This window comes from Equus caballus, chromosome 24 (assembly GCF_041296265.1).
Source record: "Equus caballus isolate H_3958 breed thoroughbred chromosome 24, TB-T2T, whole genome shotgun sequence".
NCBI lineage: Eukaryota > Metazoa > Chordata > Mammalia > Perissodactyla > Equidae > Equus > Equus caballus.
Window position 1 is genome coordinate 56,921,258 of NC_091707.1, and position 19,563 is coordinate 56,940,820.

Consider the following 19,563-nt stretch of genomic DNA (forward strand, 5'->3'; position numbering starts at 1 on the left):
GTCGCCTGAGATAGATGTTAACATTGACTGTTTTCTCATTAGTAAGGATTTTTCCAAATAATTTCACTGCACTGGGTTGATACTGAATCTGACGAGAATTAACACATACATTTTAAGGTATAAATACACCTAATAGCAGGAATTAACAAATAACAGGAAGGGTGCTTCCCAGTCATCGCGGAAGTCGGGTGCTGTGCGCCCACATTGAGCTGGGTGTAACTGGACTCTCTGACAGGGCGTCTGTAACTCCCATTTGGTGCTGGAAGAGCCGTCTTCAATTGTGCAGCTGGACTATAGCCAGAAGGTGCTGCTTGTCTCTACTTTACAAAGAAGTCTGCTTTTTTACACTGAAGAGAAGTCTGTCAAGCAAATTGGAACACAACCAAGGAAAAGGTAAGCTTCCCAAGTGCTCCAGCTGGCTGGTTACAGAAGGGCCTTTTAGTTTTCCTGGGTTTCCTGTTCTCCGTATGCAAGCCCACAGCAGCTCTAAGCCTGGGGTTCCTGGTGGGTCCCCAGCCTGCCCAGGACGCCTTGTCCTTGCGTCAGGCAGGGGAAGAGTGCATCCTCCTGCATGTGCAGGCCACTCTGCCTCGAGTGTCGAGGTCTGGAGAAGCCTCTGGGGTGGTCTGTTCTCTGTCCACTCCTTGTGTGGCCACCCCTCCACCACAGCTCTAGTGAGGGGTCAAGGACGTGGAGCTCTCGCCTCCATCAGCCAGCGTTTGCCGAGTGCCTCTGTCCTCTGTGCACTGTGCAGCCTGTGGCAGGCTTGGGGTAACCAGTAGACAAGGCAGATGTGAGCCTGTGTCGTGGAAACTTCATAAACTCAGCAGACAAGTGGTTACCACTGTGTTACGTGCTACGGAGCACTGTGCAGGGTGCTGCTCGAGTTGAAACAGGCTTCCAGCCCAGCCTGCGGGGGAGGAAAGACTTCCTGAAGGGCTGGGGCTGGAGGGAGCGGTGGAAGTAGTGAAGAGGAGGGTCTGTAAGGGTGAAGGGTTCCAGGCTGAGACATGGTCCCTCTTTTGACCTGATACCTGGAAGAAAAACAGTGAAGGGTAGGCCAAGTCCACCCCTACCAGCCTTGGGGAGCGGGTGGGTGACCTACAGTTCATAGTCCCTGCCCCGCCTGGAAAGCATGCTTGTAGAAAGGACTCTGCATCCGTTTGTGTGGGGGTGGAGTAAGTGAGGAGGGATGGGGGAGGTGGAGTGGGGGAGTTAACCCTTCCTTATCCTGAGAAGAGAAGGAGGGGAACAGGGAGCCAAGACAGGGGGAGGAAGAGAGGATGGGCATCAGTGCCTGCAGGTTGTGGGTTGGGCGACAGGAGTTGGAGGAGTTCCCAGCTCCTACAGAGCACCAGAGGGGCAGGGTGGCAGATGGGCTCGGGGAACACAGCGAGGGTTTGGGTGGCGTTGTGGACAGTGGAGAGCAGGCCGGCTTGGAAACACAGTGGGGTTGGCAGGCCTTGATGAGGGCCCGCTGAGGCTGGCGGTGCTGGTGGTGCCGGGTCACGGGAGGGGGGCGAGTGAGGTCAGATGGGAGGAGCCAGCCTCTGCTCATGTCAGCGGCCCTTATTCTGTGTCCTGTGCTTTGCAGCAACACAGTGCAAGTTTATTCTCTTTCTGCATGGCAGCCCTTAGTTAGTAGAAGACACTGCCCTGCCTCCCCTTCAGCTTCTATTTTCCATGCTGAATACTCCCTTAATTCCACCAACAATTTGGCCTTTTTATAACAGTAGTCTCCCTCTTGGCCCCTGGAAAAGTCAGCGAATTTGTAGCTTGGGCGTAGTGGCTCTGCAGAACTTGGTCTTGACTTTCCCTCCGGAGTATCCCACTCTTCTCCCTGACCTTTTGTCCTGGGTGGTTGTCAGTGTCTTACGGCATGGTGTGTTTTTGGAAGGAAGGTGGACTGTAAAGAGAGAGATTTAAAAACCAATTACTTTTCACGTGGACCACACACCCTGCAGCCTCTCTCTTAAAACCTTGCCTTTGACCTCTTCTGTGGAAACCTCAGCAACTTTCTGTGAACCTCTTCTGGTGCATTTTCTGTAGTCAGTATTTTTGGCAGCATTGATTAAAAGCGTAGTCTGTACCAGGCACTGTTCCAGGATGCACACACAAGTGAATGTCTCCCCTTTTTCCAAGGGAGGTGCATTTTATTGAGCCTTAGAGAAATGGGGGATAACAGAATAAATGGAAAGGTTCTTAACCTTCTGTGTCCTGAAGGCTTGTCTGTCTGTTGTGTGCTGTTTGAGAGTATAGTTGAAAAGGGCCCCAGCCGTGTCCACCCCTGGAGGAGGTGCTTCATTCAACTAGTATTTGGTGAGTGCTGGATGGGGCAGCACACAGCGAGCAAGGGGGCAGGTCTCTGCCCTCAAGCGAGATCCGTGTGTGGGCGGCAGTAAATGCTGGGAGGAACAATCAGGTGAAGCACTGGAGAGTTGCTGGGCTAGGGGCCGATGCTTCTCTTAGATGGAAGGTCAGGAAGGGCCTCCACGTGAGAAGAGCTGGTGGAAGAGCATTTTGGTCTCAGGGAACAGCAAACACCAAGGCCCCAGATCTGGCTGGACTTTGGAAAGTTCAAGAAGCCGGAAGGGGGCCGAGGTGGCTGTGGAGAAGTGGGTTGGGTGCACTGGTGTGAAATGAGGTTGGAAAGGAAGGCCCGAGCCATTCTAGGTGCCAGGGGAGCCATGGAAGGGCTTGAGGCAGGAGAATAACAATCTGAGCAACGTTTCAGAGCTCACCCTGGTTCCATGTGGAGACTTAATTGGAGACGGGCAGGAGGGGGCCACTGCGGAGGTGACTGCAGGAGTGCCAGGAGTGGGCATGGAGGCTGGCCCCTGGGTGTCATCGTGAAGAGGAGAAGGGAGAGGACAGTGAGTGTAGACAACTTTTTGGAGGACTTTTTTGTAGAAGGGAACACGGGACTAGGGGCTGCCTAGAGGGGATGTGTGGTCTGGTGCGAGTTTTCTAAAGATGGACAGTGTGGCAGCACCTTGGGTGGATGGTGTGGGCCAGCAGAGAGGACAAAATGGCGGTGCAGGTGTTTGCATGCATGGAGGCCTCTAGTGGGTGACATCAGAGGACAGGTTGGGCTGAAGAGGGCTGGGGATGTTCTCTCCATGGGAAGCCGAGCACAGGTACAGGTGGGGAGACTCAGCAGTAGAAGATGAGGTCATCTTCTGATCAAGTCTGTGAACCTCCTCAGGTGGACAAAACATATATATGATACTCCCAGAAGATCTCAGACCCCAGCCATCCCCAAACGCATGTTACAGCTTCGTTCTGCTCTGTGTTTATGTTGTATTATTTTACGTGTCAGAACCTTCTCCATACCTCCCACCACATCTCCTGCAGTCTAGTCGTCAGGGACGTCCTGTGCCGGCAGCACCTGCGTGTTGCAGTCCATGCTGGCTCTGGAGGTGTAGGGCCTGCACCCAGTCAGAGCCAGCCTCGAGTTCTGGACCTGTGTCGCCGTCACGCCTGTTTGATGGCTGCGGGCATTTGGCCGTTGAGATTCTTGTCAAGGTTGCTTTGGCTTATTAGACTTCCATTGTCCCGTTTGGGCTCCCTGTCAGCCCTCAGCATTTCAGGCCTGTGGCTGAGTCGGGGGTTTAGGATGACTTGCACCTGGCTCCAGCTGGTTCTCCCAGTGTGACAGCCTTCCCCTGACCCAGGAGCTACAGGTTCCAGCAGTTCCTTGGAGCCACCTGCCAGGACCCTGCTCTGCCCCTTCCTTTCCCCGGAATGCCCGTACGCCTTTTCTCAACCTGGTAATAGTCCACTCAGTGTCCAAGCTCTAGCCTTCTGTGCCCAGTCAAAGCGTGTGCCCTTGGTCTGTACTCCTCAGGCAGCTCTGTGAGCCTCAGATGTAGCACCTCCCAGATGCTGTGTAACTGTCCATGCAATGTCCGCTGCAGTGTGCTGTAAGACAGGGCCAGGGTTTATCTTTTATGTTGCTACAGCACCAAAGAGTGTGTTACATAGTGTAGGAATTCCCAAAATGTTTGTTACAATGACTGCTTTAGTTACCTAAGCTGGGCAAATCAAAATGGAAGTGACAAGAGATTTTTAAGAGGCTCCATAAATAGAAGGAAAACAAATTTAAAAATTGTGTCACCACGTAGAAATTGATCTGACAGGAAAGGCAGGAGGAAGAGGTTATGGGCTGCCCAGCTAGAGTTCCTTTGGCTTTATTTAGAGAACCTTTCCAGAACAAATCCTCCAAAGGCAGTAATTAAACACCATGCTGATTACAGAGTTGTCCATGAAGGATCCACAGTGTCAGAACATTCTTGGTTAGTCTAACAATCTTTGTTTCAAAGCTGAATTTGATACACGATATCCTCTTTGGACCCTATGCAGAGGGATTTAGTTACTGAGGAGCCAGAGGGACCCAGTATGATACCAACGTGCAGAGAAGTGCCCAAACAGCTTTATCTGTGTGACTGTGTGGGATGAGCCGTGGGGACAGCCCCTCAGGGGGTCGGGTGTGTGCAGTGAGGGTGAGGAGGGAGGCACAGCACACTTGAGAACATGCGATGGTGACACGGGCAGAATTCGAGGCAGCTCCCAGCTGTGAGCACCTGCAGCCTGGTGCATGGCAGTCAAGCATTTGTGGGGACTTTCAGTGTCACAGTTATTGCCTTTTGTGCCTTCACATATTACCTTATTTAATCCTCACTTCAGCCTTTGAGGTGGGAATTGCTGCCCCTGGTTTACAAATTAGGAAACTGAGGTCTGGAAAGGTTACGCACCGCATGGCTATTCAATGGCAGAGCTGAACATCCAGCTGAGGTCTCCATCTGAAGCTGGTACTCTTTCCACTGTTCATAATTAGAGGAACATTTTAGAGAGAGAATCAGCAGGTCTTAGGGTTGAACTGAAACTCTTAAAATTTGAACTCGGGTAGAAGTCTGAGAATTGGCAAAGATGTGGAACCATGAGTATGCATAAATTGCTGATGGCAGTAGAAATTGGTGTAATGACATTGAAAAAAGTTTGAAATTGTCTTCCAAACTTGAATATGCTCTTACTCAACAACCCAGCAATTACCCAACAATCTAACAGTTTCACTTTTGAAATATGCTTATCTTTTTTTTTTTTTTTTTAAGGGAGGAAGATTCACCCTAAGCTAACATCTGTTGCCAATCTTCCTCTTTTTCTTTGCTTGGAGAAAGATTAGCCCTAAGCCCACATCTGTACCACTCTTCCTCTACTTTGTATGTAGGATGTCTCCCCAGCTTGGCTGATGAGTGGAGTGGGTCCACACCCGGGATCTGAACCTGCGAACCCTCAGCCACCGAAGCAGAGAGCCCGGAACTTTAACCACCGACACCACTTTAATTATGACATGTGTGTGGTGGTTACACACTTCTGAGGGTGTTGTAGGAAGTGTTGACAGTGCCCTTGTGCCCTGTGGGCACAGGGATGATAGTGTGGTTCAATTAACAACAAAAAAGCTGTAGAAGAGGGTTTGAAAATAAATCAGTCTTGTTTAGGCTCAGCCAAAAAATTTTGTTACAGTTAATATCAGAAGTTGACAACAATATCATGTTAAGTCATTCCGTGCTTGGTTTTTTCTTTTTCTTTCTTTTCTTCCTCTAATTTCAGCACTGGCAAATTTGGGGCTTGTTTTATACCAGGACTTTGTAAGCAAAGTGATCTAACCCTATATGCGTCACGGCCTGGGCTCCGGCTATGGAAGGCTGACATCCATGGGACTGTTCAAGCCACATTTATCTTAAAGGATGTCTTTGCTGGAGGAGTCAAGCCTTTCGAACTGTACCCGCGTCTGGAGTCCTCTGACAGGGGCAGTTGCAGCTTACCCGAGAAACACCTGGGCCTTGTTTCATGTTTCTTTCAAGAAGGCTGGGTCTTGAGCTGGAATGAATACAGTATCTACCTTCTAGACACCATCAACCAGGTGAGTGAAGTGGTTGTACCACATCTTTGGTTTCTACAGTGAGGAGAATGTTTATGGACTCTTCTGCTCAGTTCTCTCGGGGTGATCGAAGGAACAGTATTGATTCTGATGCTTCACTTTCTCCATTGGGCTGCTCAAGGAAATCAAATGAAGCTTTGGTTATTTTTGTAGATTTGAAAAAATATTTGGTTTAAATCTTCATAGTCCTTTCCCCTGCCAAGAAATTATGTGGGGTTTTTTTGTATTTAAGCACAAAATTAAACTTGTTCTTTGTAGTCTGTTTGGATCATGTTTTTTCTGACCAAATTAGTGTGAGCGTAATAGATGAAAACTCAAACATGATGGAAACCGTGACCCAGGGAGTTGCTCCCCAACGCCCACCCAGGATGGCGCTGCGCGGCACTGGGGTCTCTGTTTTTTCCCCTGGTTTCCACCACCCAAATGGAGCCACGTTATTTTGCCATTTGTTTTTCTTCCACTCAATGATGTATGTTGGACAGCTTTCCAGCATCATTAAATCATGGTAGGAGACAACTTCTGCTTCTAATAATCAGAGTGATAGCAGATGACTACCATGAGAGTCTGGTACAGCTTCAGCTTCTCGCTGTCTCGGGAGTGAGCTTTGCTTTTTGGTACATAACCTCCTCGCCTCCCATCCCCATCCCCACCCCCACTCCCTCCTGCTGCTCTTCTGGAGGCCAGCAGCCCTCTGACAGACACCCTTTTCTTTCCTAAGCAGAGCTTCACTGCAGACATTAAAGGGCTTTCTGATTTGGTGTGTGTCACCAGAAAGTGAGATTCATCTGCACCTCTTTGAAGCCTTCTTAACTATTATTATCAGCCGTGCCTGGTCATACTGGTTTCGTAGAAAGAAAACTGACCCGAAAAGGCAGAGCCAGGCTAGACCTTCTTCTTCCTGGAAGATTCTCACCTGCTTCTGCCTCTCACCAGAGTCTCCCGTTGCCCCCCCTGGCCTCCTCACCTGGAACATGGGGTGGAGTCGGGTGGTCACCAAGGTGCCTTTTAGCTCTCTGTTTCTTAAGGAACATTTTGAAAGACGTTTTTGTATTTTTCCCCAATTACAGAGAATTTAACTTGTCTTTTTTCTCTGGGTACTCTTTGAACTTAATGCACATTTATTTATTAGTGGGGTCAAGCTACTTTGTAATTGTATATCAGTCCCTCTCTTCTGAGCACTTACCCAGGGCTTTCTTCAGTAGTTATAATTAACTTCATTTTATAGGTGGAGAAATGGAGACAGAGGGGCTGCCCATGAGCAGACTTTGCGGCCGCCGTCAGAGTCTGAACAGGGCAACACAATTGGCAGCTTTCAAACTAATGTCATGTTTCTGGCTGTTCATCAGAATTGTTTAAGAATTAACAAAGAACTTAGTCCCTTCTTCTCTTCTATAGTGAACCGGTCTCTTATTTGCAGTGTTGACTGAAAAGCAAGAATTTTTTAAAAATCAGTGTGGGCTTAGGATGTCCTGTGTTTTGGTTGCTGTCTGCTTTCAGATGACGTTAAGGGAATCCTCAGTCCCTTCATTTGCTCCTTCAAAACCAGGAGTTGCAGTGCACACTAGTCTCTCCCACAGGAGTACACACAGTGGGGGATCTAGACCTGTCGGCACGTTATTCCAGCCTAGGGGTGACGTGCCAAACAGGGGTTTGTATACAGTGCTGTGAGCTATGAGGAGTCCTGGGCATTGCCAAGGAGGGCGAGCTCATCAGGGGACACTTCCCAAGGAGGTGGCATCCAAATCAATTTGGAAGTCTCCCAGCGAGCAAGGGACAGGAAAAGAATTCAAGCAGCGGGCATGACATCACAGAGGAACAGGGCTGGGGTTTGGACTGGTCATTCGATGCAGCTGGAGCACAGAGGAAGGCAGTGGTGTGAGGCTAACCGGCAGGTCCTACAAGGGAGTATGAGCTCCATCCACAGGGAGTGGGGAGCAGGGGGGGCCATGGTGCAGAGAGTGGCCTGGGTTGGGGGGAACTGCTTGCTCAGTCGTGTAAATTTACTGGCAAATCGTTGGACTCCCAAGTCACATATCTGTCAGATATTACCTAACTTTGGATTGACTTACTCTAACAAGTTTCAGAAAGTTGTCAAAACAAAGTGCAATTGTCATTGGACTCCTTTGGGTTCCTGCACATGTGTGTATGTGTTTAACTTACTACTGTTGCCTCATTTTGTGGGTTTTTTTTTGGACAGGCCACAATTGCTGGTTTGGAAGGATCCGGTGATATCGTGTCTGTTTCCTGCACAGAAAATGAAATATTTTTCTTAAAGGGAGATAGGAACATTATAAGAATTTCAAGCAGGCCTGAAGGACTACCGTCAATAGGTTTGTATCTGTTATAAAATGTACTCTGTGTATGTAATTGCAATTTATAATTTATAAAACTTATCATTATTTTGCTAAATGATTGTAGCTTTATCTAAACAAGAAGATATATGGAGAATTTCTTGTGATTCTTAAAATGTTGTTTACGATACTTTTCTTGAAGGTTACCTTCTTTAAGGCTTACGTCAGGCAGGGTCTCACATTTGGTAGAGTTGCTTCCTGGGGTCTGGAGGATGCAGAGGTTGGGTGAGTAGGAGGGAGGACTCAGCACCCTCTTGACTGATCTCTGACACTCTGGGACAGCGTGGGGGATTAATGCCTCAAGAGACATAGATTCGCGTAAGATTTTGGAACATTTAAATCTGTCATCTGTGATGTATCTTTTACCCTTAACGTAGTTCTTCCTTGTAGTATTGATTATTCTCTGTGCTTTTGACATTGTTTTGTAATTCATGTAAACCCCAATTCTCATGAGCAAAGAATCTTCATATGTATTCTCATGCACACACCCACAGTACTTTATATATTTGAGGCACATGAGTGAACTTGTTCCTGATGGTGACAACAACTGCTGTGTGGGCCCCTCCCACGCTGCCTCTCCCCGCATCCCTCTCCCCCTCCTCGTGTCACTAACTTTGTGCTCACTATGTTCTAGAGACATGATCTTATAAAATCATTAGAACAACCCTTTATGGAAGGTACTGATCCTGTAGATGAGGAAACAGGCTTAGCATGGTGCAGTGACTCGCCCACAGACACAACCGCTGCAATGCTTCTGTCTGGCCCCAGAGCCCCTGCATTTGTGTGGCCTCTGAAGTTCACAGAGCAGTTTCACAGGTGTCCTGTTTGACTCTTGTGACAAAGCTATGGGAAACATGAACGTGACCTGTGGGTCTCCCTGCCACCGCCTTTCCCCATCTAGGCTGCTTTCCTCCCTGGGGTTGGAGTGGCCTTGTCCCTTCCTTGCTCACTGTGCTCCTGTGGCCACCATTTATGAGGCGTTGTGCAGGGCGCCTCCAGTCCACTGCTGCCAGCTGCCCTGTCTCAGCTCTCACTTCACCCACTCGCCCCAGTGCACTAGATGTGTCCAGACACCACACGTGTGGCTGCTCCCACACGTGGCCTGCCTTTGTCGGGGCGGTGCCCACTGCCCCCGTGCCTCCCTCCTCCTTTGCAACCCTTCCCACTCATCATTCAAGACCCAATTCAGGTATCACTGCATTTTTGATACTTTTCCCGAGTCCCTTAGTTAAGTCAGTCTCTCCTTCTCTTCACTGAGTTCCTGGGGGCCTTTTTTCCTACTGCTATTTTGACTGCAGAGTCATTTTCTTACCATTTACCTTATCCTCACAGAAGAATACATTTTTTGGTTTCAAGGATCTTGTGACTCACCTGTGTGACCCCAGCAGCGTGTGGTCTGTAGAAGACCCTCAGTACGAGTTTGTTAATCACTGGCAGCCTCGTCTTACAGATTGGGAAACTGAGGATGGGGTAGTGAGTGACACACCCCAAATCACCATTCAGATTTCTGCTCCAGCTGATACTTCTGCCTCAGTAAGTTAGTCACAAGGGAACCCTTTGCCATAGCTGTTAGCACACTCCTAGTTCCCTGGGGTCTCCTGGCCACGGGGGCATCTTCACTATGTCTACTCTGATCAGCGTTAGCTAGTGTCTGAGTAACTGCAGGAAAGGGAGCAGGGATCCTGGACAGGAAACCTCAGGCCCGCTGAGAGCTGGGACTGAGGCAGAGAAGGGGAGTACCCTGCCCTTGAGCACAGGGCAGAGCGCTAGCCGCTGGACACCCATGCTGATCTGCAGACACGGCTGCGTGAGACGTCACTATGGCTTTTTGTCTTTTTGTAATGTTAGAATACAAAGTGTAGCTAACAGGAAAATATAAAAAAGACTCATATTAGCCAGATTTTTAGCACTTGAATGATAAATATGTAATAAGAGCTGTCTTGATCCAAAATTTATAATCTCTTAAGAGATGGAGAGAAAAAGGAGTGAATTACCTCTTAAGTCACAGAGGGCAAGTTGGGATGAATATCATTCCAAAATCATAGTTTTTATAGAAAGGGAATAAGCTCTGACTCTTGCGTTTATGAGCTGGGGGCCTTACCAGTGTCATCAAGGGGCACTGCAGCTTACAGAAGAGAACTGACATGGAGCCACAAGACTCGGCTCCAGACCACGGCTGTCTGGTAGAACTTTCTGCAGTGATGAAAATGCTCTGTATCTGCACTGTCCGGGAGGTGGCCACTGTCCATGGGTGGCTGCTGAGTGCTCGAAATGTGGCGGGTACAACTGAGGAACTGAATTTTAAATTGTGTTTCATTGTAATTCATCTGAATTTGAATAGCTACATGGGTAGTGGCTACAGTATTGGACAGCGCACCTCTAGACCGAGATCTGCCGTTAGCTTGTATAGTCTTCGACAAGTCCCTTCTCTGCCCTGGGCTTCACTCAGAGCAGAGTCCTGCTCTTCTGGGCCTCTGTGTGTGCTCCAGAGCCTACAGTCTGCCCCTGACCACCCCTAGGAGAGAGCAGGAATTCCCGCCTTCCGTCTCTCAGCACCTAGAACGGTGTCTGGCATTCAGTAGGTACCAGTAACAAAAGGATGGCCGAATGGATCAAAAGGGTCTACAGTCTTGTGTTGAGGGCACTGTGGCTGGAACCATTCTGGCCCTGGTGACCTTCTGGTGTCATATTGAGAGAAAGACGAGCCCATGGAGACAGAGCGCGGGACTCAGCATTCCCCTGCGCCGTCCACAGTCTGCTTTCTGCTTGCATCGGGCGCTGACTGCTTCAGTGAGCTTCTCTGTCTGGAGTTTGTTCTAGTGAAAAATTACCTTTCCTTCCTTGAATTTCAAAAATTTAATTATAGGAACACATACATTTTTCTTTTTTCTTTCTTTCTTTCTTTTTTATTTTTTATTGAGTTAACGATAGGTTACAATCTTGTGAAATTTCAGTTGTACATTATTGTCTGTCAGTCGTGTTGTAGGTGCACCCCTTCACCCTTTGTGCCCATCCCCACCCCACCTTTCCCCTGGTAGCCACTAATCTGTTCTCTTTGTCCACATGTTTAAATTCCTCATATGAGTGGAGTCATACAGAGATTGTCCTTCTCTATCTGGCTTATTTCACTTAACATAATTCCCTCAAGGTCCATCCACGTTGTTGCAAATGGGACGATTTTCTTCTTTTTTATGGCTCAGGAACACATACCTTTTTCAAATGCCCTTTGAGTAATACTAAAATATATTTAAGGTGTAGGATAAATAGGAGATGTCACTAAGCCCTTTTTTATTAGGCATCTCTCCTTTATAAATTATTTGTGAACTGAAGTGAGAAATACTCTATGCTTAGTGGTATTCCCTTACTCTTGAGTTATTTGAAAAGACAGCTGTGGTGAATTATTTTACTGAGCTTCCTGGAGAACAAAAAACCATTTGTTGGACTCTTTTGTGTAATTCTCTTAGTTCTGCCAGTTTCTCTGAATTTAGCAGGCTGGTAGTTAAGGGCCAGCACATCTGAACAAGAGCATGTCCACTTTCTCTTGGATAATCAGTAGTAAAACCGAGTTCTTCTTTCTCAGTGCGAGACGCTCTGGAGACATCAGGATGTACAGAGGAAGTCCATGTGCAGCGTGTGGAGAAACCATCGGGAGCCGCAGTTTCTGAGACGAGGCTCAGAGGCTCTTCTGCGGCCAGTTCCATGGCCAGCGAGCCGAGGAGCAGGAGCAGCTCACTCAACTCCACTGACAGTGGCTCCGGGCTCCAGGCAGCCCCAGAGCTGGGCAAGGGCAGCCAGCCCACCTCACAGAGATTCAGTGTGATTAGCTCGGAAGACTTTGACCAGGAGCTTGTTGTGCAGCCTCTCAAAGTGAAAAAGAAGAAGAGGAAGAAGAAGACGACAGGTACCGTCTGCAGCAAGTGCCACCGACTCCTTCTGCTCACGTGGGGTCAGTTTTACCAAACTTGTTGGGAGTGCTGCTTCTCACTGAATGAGCACTTGCCTATTCATTGAAAAGCAGAGGAGGTCTTCAGAAAACACGTGTGTTCCTCCCGCAGAGGAGTTCTACTGTGAACTATTTTATACCTTATACATGCACATGTAAACATCTGTGTAAGGTTTAAATAATAATATAACATACACCTGTGTACTTACTGCCCTGCTTAACGAGTCTGGGTTTTATACTTTTCAATTTATAAATAGAAATGTTGGTTTATTCACATACACCATTTATTAGACCAGAGATTCTATGAATCTGGATGGGAAGTCATAGAAGTAGAAGGTTTACACTGGTATCTGGATGGATCATGAGATTTAACAGTGAATTTTTTTTTAACTTTTTACTCCTTGACGCCTATTAAGCCTCTCTAACTAAAGATCACTACAGTATTAAAGGACAATGTTATCAGAGTCCTAACCTTTTTAATAATTTGTTTTTTTTTAAGATTTTACTTTTCGTTTTTCTCCCCAAAGCCCCCCCGGTACATAGTTGTATATTTTCAGTTGTGGGTCCTTCTAGTTGTGGCATGTGGGACACCGCCTCAGCATGGCTTGATGTGCGGTGCCATGTCCGCGCCCAGGATTCGAACTGGCGAAACCCTGGGCCGCCGAAGTGGAGCACACAAACTTAACCACTCGGCCATGGTGCTGGCCCCTTTTAAGACTTTTTAAAAATTGGTCTATGATCCATTTGTTCCTTTGTTTTTCTTAGTTAACATTTCTGGAGTGAGGTCTCAGAGCCCATTGGTGTGTATGATATTTGCATCCATTAAAAACATCCCTGCATTGGGATGATTTGTACTTAAGAGATTTATTTATTCTTCACCAATTAAAAATGCTTCATTTAAAATGTATTTTTTCTTAAGCAAAAATTTTGCTTTGTAATTAATGTCTTCCTCTTTATATAGACTCATACCTCATCTTAAGCATTCTTATTTTAAATTAGAAGGCGGAAGCAGGAGCACCTGCCACAGTTCCTTTGAATCGACTCCCTGCTGTGAGTTTCCTGGTGACAGTCCCCAGTCCTTGAATGCAGACCTGCTGTCCATGACCTCAAGTTTGGGCAGCATCATGGATCGGTTAAGCACAGAGCCTCCTGACCAGGAGAGCAACCTCATTGGAGAGGTGAATGGTGTCCTGCAAGAAAATCATGACCCTGAAGCATTTAGTGTCCTGGATGTGGCTGAACCAGTCCCTGACTTACTGAAGGAAGAAAATGACAGTAGAACTGAAATCCCACAATGTAACCAAGCAGGCGAGATGGAGCCACACAATGGAGTGTTGAGTTCACTGTTGCAACCCAGGGAAGATGTGGAAGGAAGTGATGTCACAGAACTCGAAGAGGAGCCTTGTCCTGGGCACGATGGACAGAGTAGCAGACAGTTACCCTGCCGAGAACAGTACAGCTCTGCTGAGGCCCAGGAGGTGGGAGACATGGAGCCTGATGACCCCCAAAGCACTTTTTCTGAAGCCCCCATCCTGGCCTCACCCCCAGTGCCTTCCAGCCTCAGCTGGGCCCCTAGTGCTGAGGAGTGGCTGCTGGGGACCAGAGCTGACGAAGGCAGCCCTGAGGAGCTCAGCGAAGAGCAGGGCTTCCTAACACATGCAGAGGCCCCTGACCACCTCAGCTCAAATCCCTGGCATGCTGTCATTGCTGATGACACAGGCCAGAGGGTGATGGCCACTTCTGAATGTGACTTGGGGGAGGTAGGAGGACGACTCACTCCCCCAGTCTCTACTTTGGCAGCCAGCGTCCATGAGCCTCGCCTTGAGCAGCCTTCACGGGACCAGGTGTTGACGTCCAGTGACGAGGAGGACATCTACGCACACGGGCTGCCCTCTTCATGCTCGGAGACAAGTGTGACAGAGCTCGGAAGTAGTCGCTCCCTGCAGGACCTAAACCAGCCAGGCACAGATGACACTGGGCTGCTGAAGTCAGATCAGGTATGTGGGCGTCTTTCTTGAAGGAAATCACTGGCAAACAGATTATTTGCCTTTTTATGGAAAGAAATTCTATTCCTATGCGAAACCCATAGGCCATATGTTTTGAAGTCTGGGTTTGGGGAGGATCCGAACCTGTGAACCCAGGCTGCCGAAGTGAAGCACACCAAACTTAACCACTATGCCACAGGGCTGGTCCCTAGCTTTGATTTTTTTAAAGAATCCTGGCAGCTCAACCTTAGTCTACAAAATTCAGGCAGGCAGAGTGTCTTGGACACATTTCCATCACCACATGGTGTGCCACGTGTCCGATGACTGGAACAGTGCTTGAAAAAAATCTAGTGAAAAAATAAAGATAGTGGTAGTGCTGCTTCTCCTAATGCATCTCTAATGCTTGGATGTACACAACATCCATTTCCCTGCAAGTATTCAAGAACACTCCTCTTTGTGTAAAGTGAGGTATACCTCTAGAATAAAACTAGATCCTTTTAATGGAAGGACTTCATTAGGAAGGATGTTAAAATATGACCAAGTGTTATCTGGGGGTGTTTTGGGGTCTTTATGGGAGGACAACAGCTTCCATTTCAGAATGCTTCTTAGAGCGTGGTCCAGAGATAGCAGGGGCAGGTCCCTGCATGGCTTCTCTAAGATCCTTTCAGCTCTATGACGTTCATGATCTCCTGTGTGCCTTTCTTGTTGACAGCGGTACAACAAATGTAGCTGTGTCCCCTGCCACAGAACTCACCAGGCTCTGTCCTTGTTAGTTTGCAGAAAGCTGGATGGGCTACTCTGGTCCCGGCTACGGCATACTCAGCCTGGCGGTCTCCGAGAAATACATTTGGTGCCTGGACTACAAAGGTGGCCTGTTCTGCAGTGCGCTGCCTGGCGCTGGGCTGCGCTGGCAGAAGTTTGAAGATGCCGTCCAGCAGGTGGCAGTCTCACCCTCAGGTTCGCCTCCCCGACTCCCTGCCTCCTACCCCAGTGTGGACGTCTTGGCTCACAGCAGCCCTGTGGCAACTCCATCCATTCAACAGATTTGCCTTTTCCAGCAGGTTGGAGAAGCAAAGAACATGAACTATTTCAGTTGACATCAGTTAACAAATTGTGTAAATGGATGTTCAGTTTGAGTTGTTGGTTTTTTATTAGTTGCAGTGGTAACATGTGAACATATTTTTGTAAGCTATACAAATAGCTTGAATTTTGAGGGTTTTTATTTTTGAGAGATATTAACGTACTAACTCCTTATAAAACTAAAATGTATTTCTATATTTCTTATGTTGCTTTAAGGCAACTGAATTAACAAAGATAGGCCCGTGGGTATGTTGGATATGTTCAGATTACTTGGTTCCTTTTTAGAAACTGTTTTTTAATGAGCTATATGTCTGCTTTGAGTGAATACTCCCTGACTGTAAAAAGAAAATGGTCCTCGTCTGTGACCATTTGGATGGCCCATGAGGATATTCATTCTTTCATGCCACAGTTAGGCCATTTTTAGTGAATTGTAGCAGACATTTCCTGAACGAGGTTCTGCCAGGCTGCAATACCTCCCTTGTCTGTATGGGGTCACTTGCTCGTCTGTTTGTCATACTGTCGGCCGCTTTTCCTGTTTGGAGGGGTGGGTAGGTAGAACAGAAGAATTTATGTGTTTTTGCCTTGTAGTAACTGTTTTGTTGTTAGGACACTGGAATAGAAGTCAGACAAAACTGAGACTGTGGCCGCAGCCTGGTCCCCTGTGGCTGCTGTGCTTTGAGATGGCTTCCCTCAGCTCTCCCAGTCTCTGTCACTTTTTGAAATACTGGTTTGTTCAGGGTTGCTTTGTTTTATCTCTTTGCTTGTTTGAAAACTATTTTTCCCTACCGGCTGACTGAGATAGTAACTTCCCCACTTAACTGGCATTATATAATTGTGCATTTTAATTCTTTTTTGCCATTTACCTTTGGGTTCATCTCCCCAGCCATTTAGAAACTTTGGTTCTTTCCTGATTATATTAATTGCTTTGTGTTTCCCAACCAGTCAGTCCCTTGTTGTGCTGGTTGAACTCTGTCACCACAGATTGGAGGTCTCGGCTGAGATGGCCTTGAGGGCCATGTGTTCGGTGGGCACCTGAGCCCCTGTGCCCCAGGGCATTCAGGGTTGGGCAGCAGCTTGGCCGTCTGTTTTGCTTTTCCTCTCTTCCTTCAGCCCCTCATGCAGATCCCCTGGTCCAGCTGTCTGTGCTCTTGGTGACTCTGGTGGTTTCTTACACTTGGCCACCTGGCCTGTGCCACACCCTCCATCTGCACAGAGTGCCTTCCTGTCTCCCTTCCTCCTTCCCTCCCCTTCTTCATCTCTCTTTATCAGAATCCCTTTCTCAGTGAAAAAAGGACCGCCCAGCTCAAGTGCTGCTTTTTCATGCATCTTATCCATTTTGCTGGTCCAGGAGGGACCCCCTCCCTTTGAGTCCTGGTGGGACTTTTCAGCCTCTCTTAGGACACTAATTGGGCTTCATGACGTTAACTTGGGTGCTCATCTCGGCAGACCTAGCAGTGTGGGCACTGCTCCTGTTCCTTGCCACAATGCCTGTGACATGTCCAACTCTGAGTGCCGTGTCGTTGATACGTCCTCACGTCCATTCCTGCTCGCAGCCCTGTAGGGGAGAGATGGTACCCAGTTCACAGATGAGGAAATGAGGGTTGGAGACGTGAAGTGATACACAGCTGGTGGGTGGTGGCCGAGGGTTCAAACCTTGTTGCTGTGGGCTCTTTCCCAGTTGGGGTAGAAGCAAAGGGCGAGGGGGTTTTAGAAATTTCTCTCCCCCACAGCACCCAGAATGAATTTTCTTGTGTAACTAGTTCTCAATATTTATTGGACAGTGAGTAGAGTGTTCATTTCCACAGGAGCCCTTCTCTGGAAGATTGAACAGAAATCTAACCGAGCTTTCGCTTGTGGAAAAGTGACTATCAAGGGGAGGCGGCACTGGTACGAAGCTCTGCCGCAGGCCGTATTTGTGGCCCTGAGCGATGACACAGCCTGGATCATCAGGACAAATGGAGATCTGTACCTGCAGACAGGTAACTGAAGGTGGTGCTCAGGTGCCCTCGGTTCTGGTATAACTGCTTCTCACTGTCCCTTGCTTTGTTAGTGACACACTTAGAACAATCATAATGACTAAGAGGCTGAAAATCAATTTAAATTAAAACACTTGTAGAAAGAGTATTTGCCATTGGAATATATTAGCAGTTTCCTGCTACTGACTCAAAGTCAACCCGAAACAAAATTAGGGCAAGAATTAATAAGATTATTTATTGAGGTACAAAAACAGGATCTTGTTCTCCTTATGGCTGACATTGCCCATCACTTATTTTGCAATATCTGATCTCAAGAGGAAAGAATAACTGAGAAATGGCATTAAAATCATTTTTTCCTGTAGCTTATGGCTCGATTTTTTAAGCCAGATCAAAGGCCTGCCTGTGTACACTTAGTTACGCATGGGTCAGGAAAAAGCTGGAAATAATTTTTGCTCTAAATAGCAGTTCACCTTGTCTTAGGAAACTGTCCTGAGGGGAACCTTTAGCTGCTGGAAGAGACACAGTGGGACTTGCTTATTAAAAATAAACTGTAATGAGAGTCAGTCTTTATGTACTGTCAGCAAAATAGGATATGAGTTTCCAAAAGCAATGTGATTTATCAGTATCTGGAAGGATTATTGGGCAGGAACTCTTTTTTGGTTGTCAAGAGGCCATATTGGATTTGTGTAAAGATCAATCTTCTAATCATTTAATATTGCTGATTCCGAGAGAATGTTTTCATCTCTGTTACGAACTGTCAGCTAGGGATGTCTCACTGAGATTGAAAACCCTTGCACATCTGGCTCCCTCTCAGATGTGGGAGAGCTGGTGTGTCCTGGAACCTCCTGCCTGGGCCCTGGGGGGCAGTGTGCCAGCTTCTGGGTCATGTGCCAGCCCTCTCAGATGTGGGAGAGCTGGTGTGTCCTGGAACCTCCTGCCTGGGCCCTGGGGGGCAGTGTGCCAGCTTCTGGGTCATGTGCCAGCCCTGGTCTCTCCAGCCCAGTTCCTCTGTCTCCTTTCAAGTGAAAACAGCCCCAGAAAGGCGTGCGCACACCCGTCTTCCAGGGGCATTGGAGTTTTGTTCCTGGGGGAAAATGGGGTGCTCCTGCCCTGGGGTGAGGAGTGGGTGACCTCTTGACCCGTAATGTCTTAGGAATCACCAGGGCCGTGGTTTCAGACAAGCCAGATCCCGCCCAGACCTCCTGGGTTGGGGTGTCTGCGGTTGGCCCGAGGGCTTGTTGTATAAGAAGTCACGCGCGTGGTTCCCACCCAGTTGAGTGCGAGCAAGTATAACCCATGGACTGTGGTACCATCAGGTGCTTTTGTGATTAGTCGGGGAGCACATCTGAGTACTGAGACCTAATTGTAGGCTGAGGCCACTGAATCTGGGGTTTTAGGTAACAGCTGTTTTTCCAGTGCCCCAGGGAGTGGCCTTCAAGCTCATTAGACAGCCTGCAAGGAGGTGGGAGAAAGCCTTGGACTGGAGTCAGGAACAGCTTTGCAGAGTGATGGACCTTGCATTTCATCTAGGGGATTCGAGGTTTTCATTTTAGGGCGGAACCCCCTCCCCCCACCCCCACCCCCGGAAAAAGCCGGGAGACAGGAGCTGCTTTGTTGCAACTCCTCTGCAGAGGATGGCCAGAGGCCTCAGGTCCCTGCTGGCTCCCACAGCGGAGGCCCCGAGGGGCCCAGCCGTCCAGTGTCCAGGGCAGCACGTCATCTCTGACACGCGCTGCTCTCGCCCTGGGCTGTCTTGTCTCGAGGTACGGCTGCCCTCCTGCTCTGGGCTTTCAGAACGTCTCAAGCTACTTTGGGATACTAGAGGATTCTGAATTGTTATTCCTTCAGTTTTCAAGGAGTGTCTGAAAACACTTTAGATAGATATTATATTTAAGCACAATTTAACCATTTTATGTTGACTAGACCTTAAAAAGAAAAAGCACTTATTACAAAAGAATATAGCGAAATACCAAGAAAGAAAAGTAAACAAACAACAGAATAAAAATGAGGTATGAAATCCTGATTATGTGTCTCCGGGGGTTTCCTGTCCATCTCCCTGGCAGGTCTCAGCGTGGATCGTCCCTGTGCTAGAGCCGTGAAGGTCGACTGTCCTTACCCACTGTCCCAGGTCACAGCCCGAAACAGCGTGGTGTGGGTGCTGACAGAACAGAGAGCCCTCTTGTACCGCGAGGGCGTGAGCAGCTTCTGTCCAGAAGGGGAGCAGTGGAAATGTGACATCGTCAGGTACCAGTGGGGTGGAGCAGACATCTTCAGTGTCTTGTTTGTC

The 19,563-nt window shown here is 48.1% G+C and overlaps 1 protein-coding gene across 16 annotated transcripts in view; it reads left to right on the forward strand.

Moving 5' to 3' along the window:
* Positions 1-19,563, forward strand: part of TECPR2 (tectonin beta-propeller repeat containing 2) — a 100,658-nt gene that overhangs the window by 32,995 nt on the left and 48,100 nt on the right. For 9 of the 16 annotated variants that reach the window (XR_011431889.1, XR_011431883.1, XR_011431886.1 and 6 more), the window contains exons 5-12: positions 236-393; positions 5,611-5,923; positions 8,139-8,271; positions 11,873-12,193; positions 13,235-14,232; positions 14,994-15,177; positions 17,106-17,279; positions 19,340-19,520. Coding sequence is in view for 8 of the 16 variants with exons in the window: in XM_023628431.2 (XP_023484199.1) it covers positions 236-393; positions 5,611-5,923; positions 8,139-8,271; positions 11,873-12,193; positions 13,235-14,232; positions 14,994-15,177; positions 17,106-17,279; positions 19,340-19,520 (2,462 nt within the window). In the remaining 8 variants the exon portion in view is untranslated. Of the gene's footprint in view, positions 1-235; positions 394-5,610; positions 5,924-8,138; positions 8,272-11,872; positions 12,239-13,234; positions 14,233-14,993; positions 15,178-17,105; positions 17,280-19,339; positions 19,521-19,563 lie in introns of all 16 variants that reach the window. The other 7 variants (XR_011431887.1, XR_011431888.1, XR_002803697.2 and 4 more) reach the window with 1 other exon arrangement.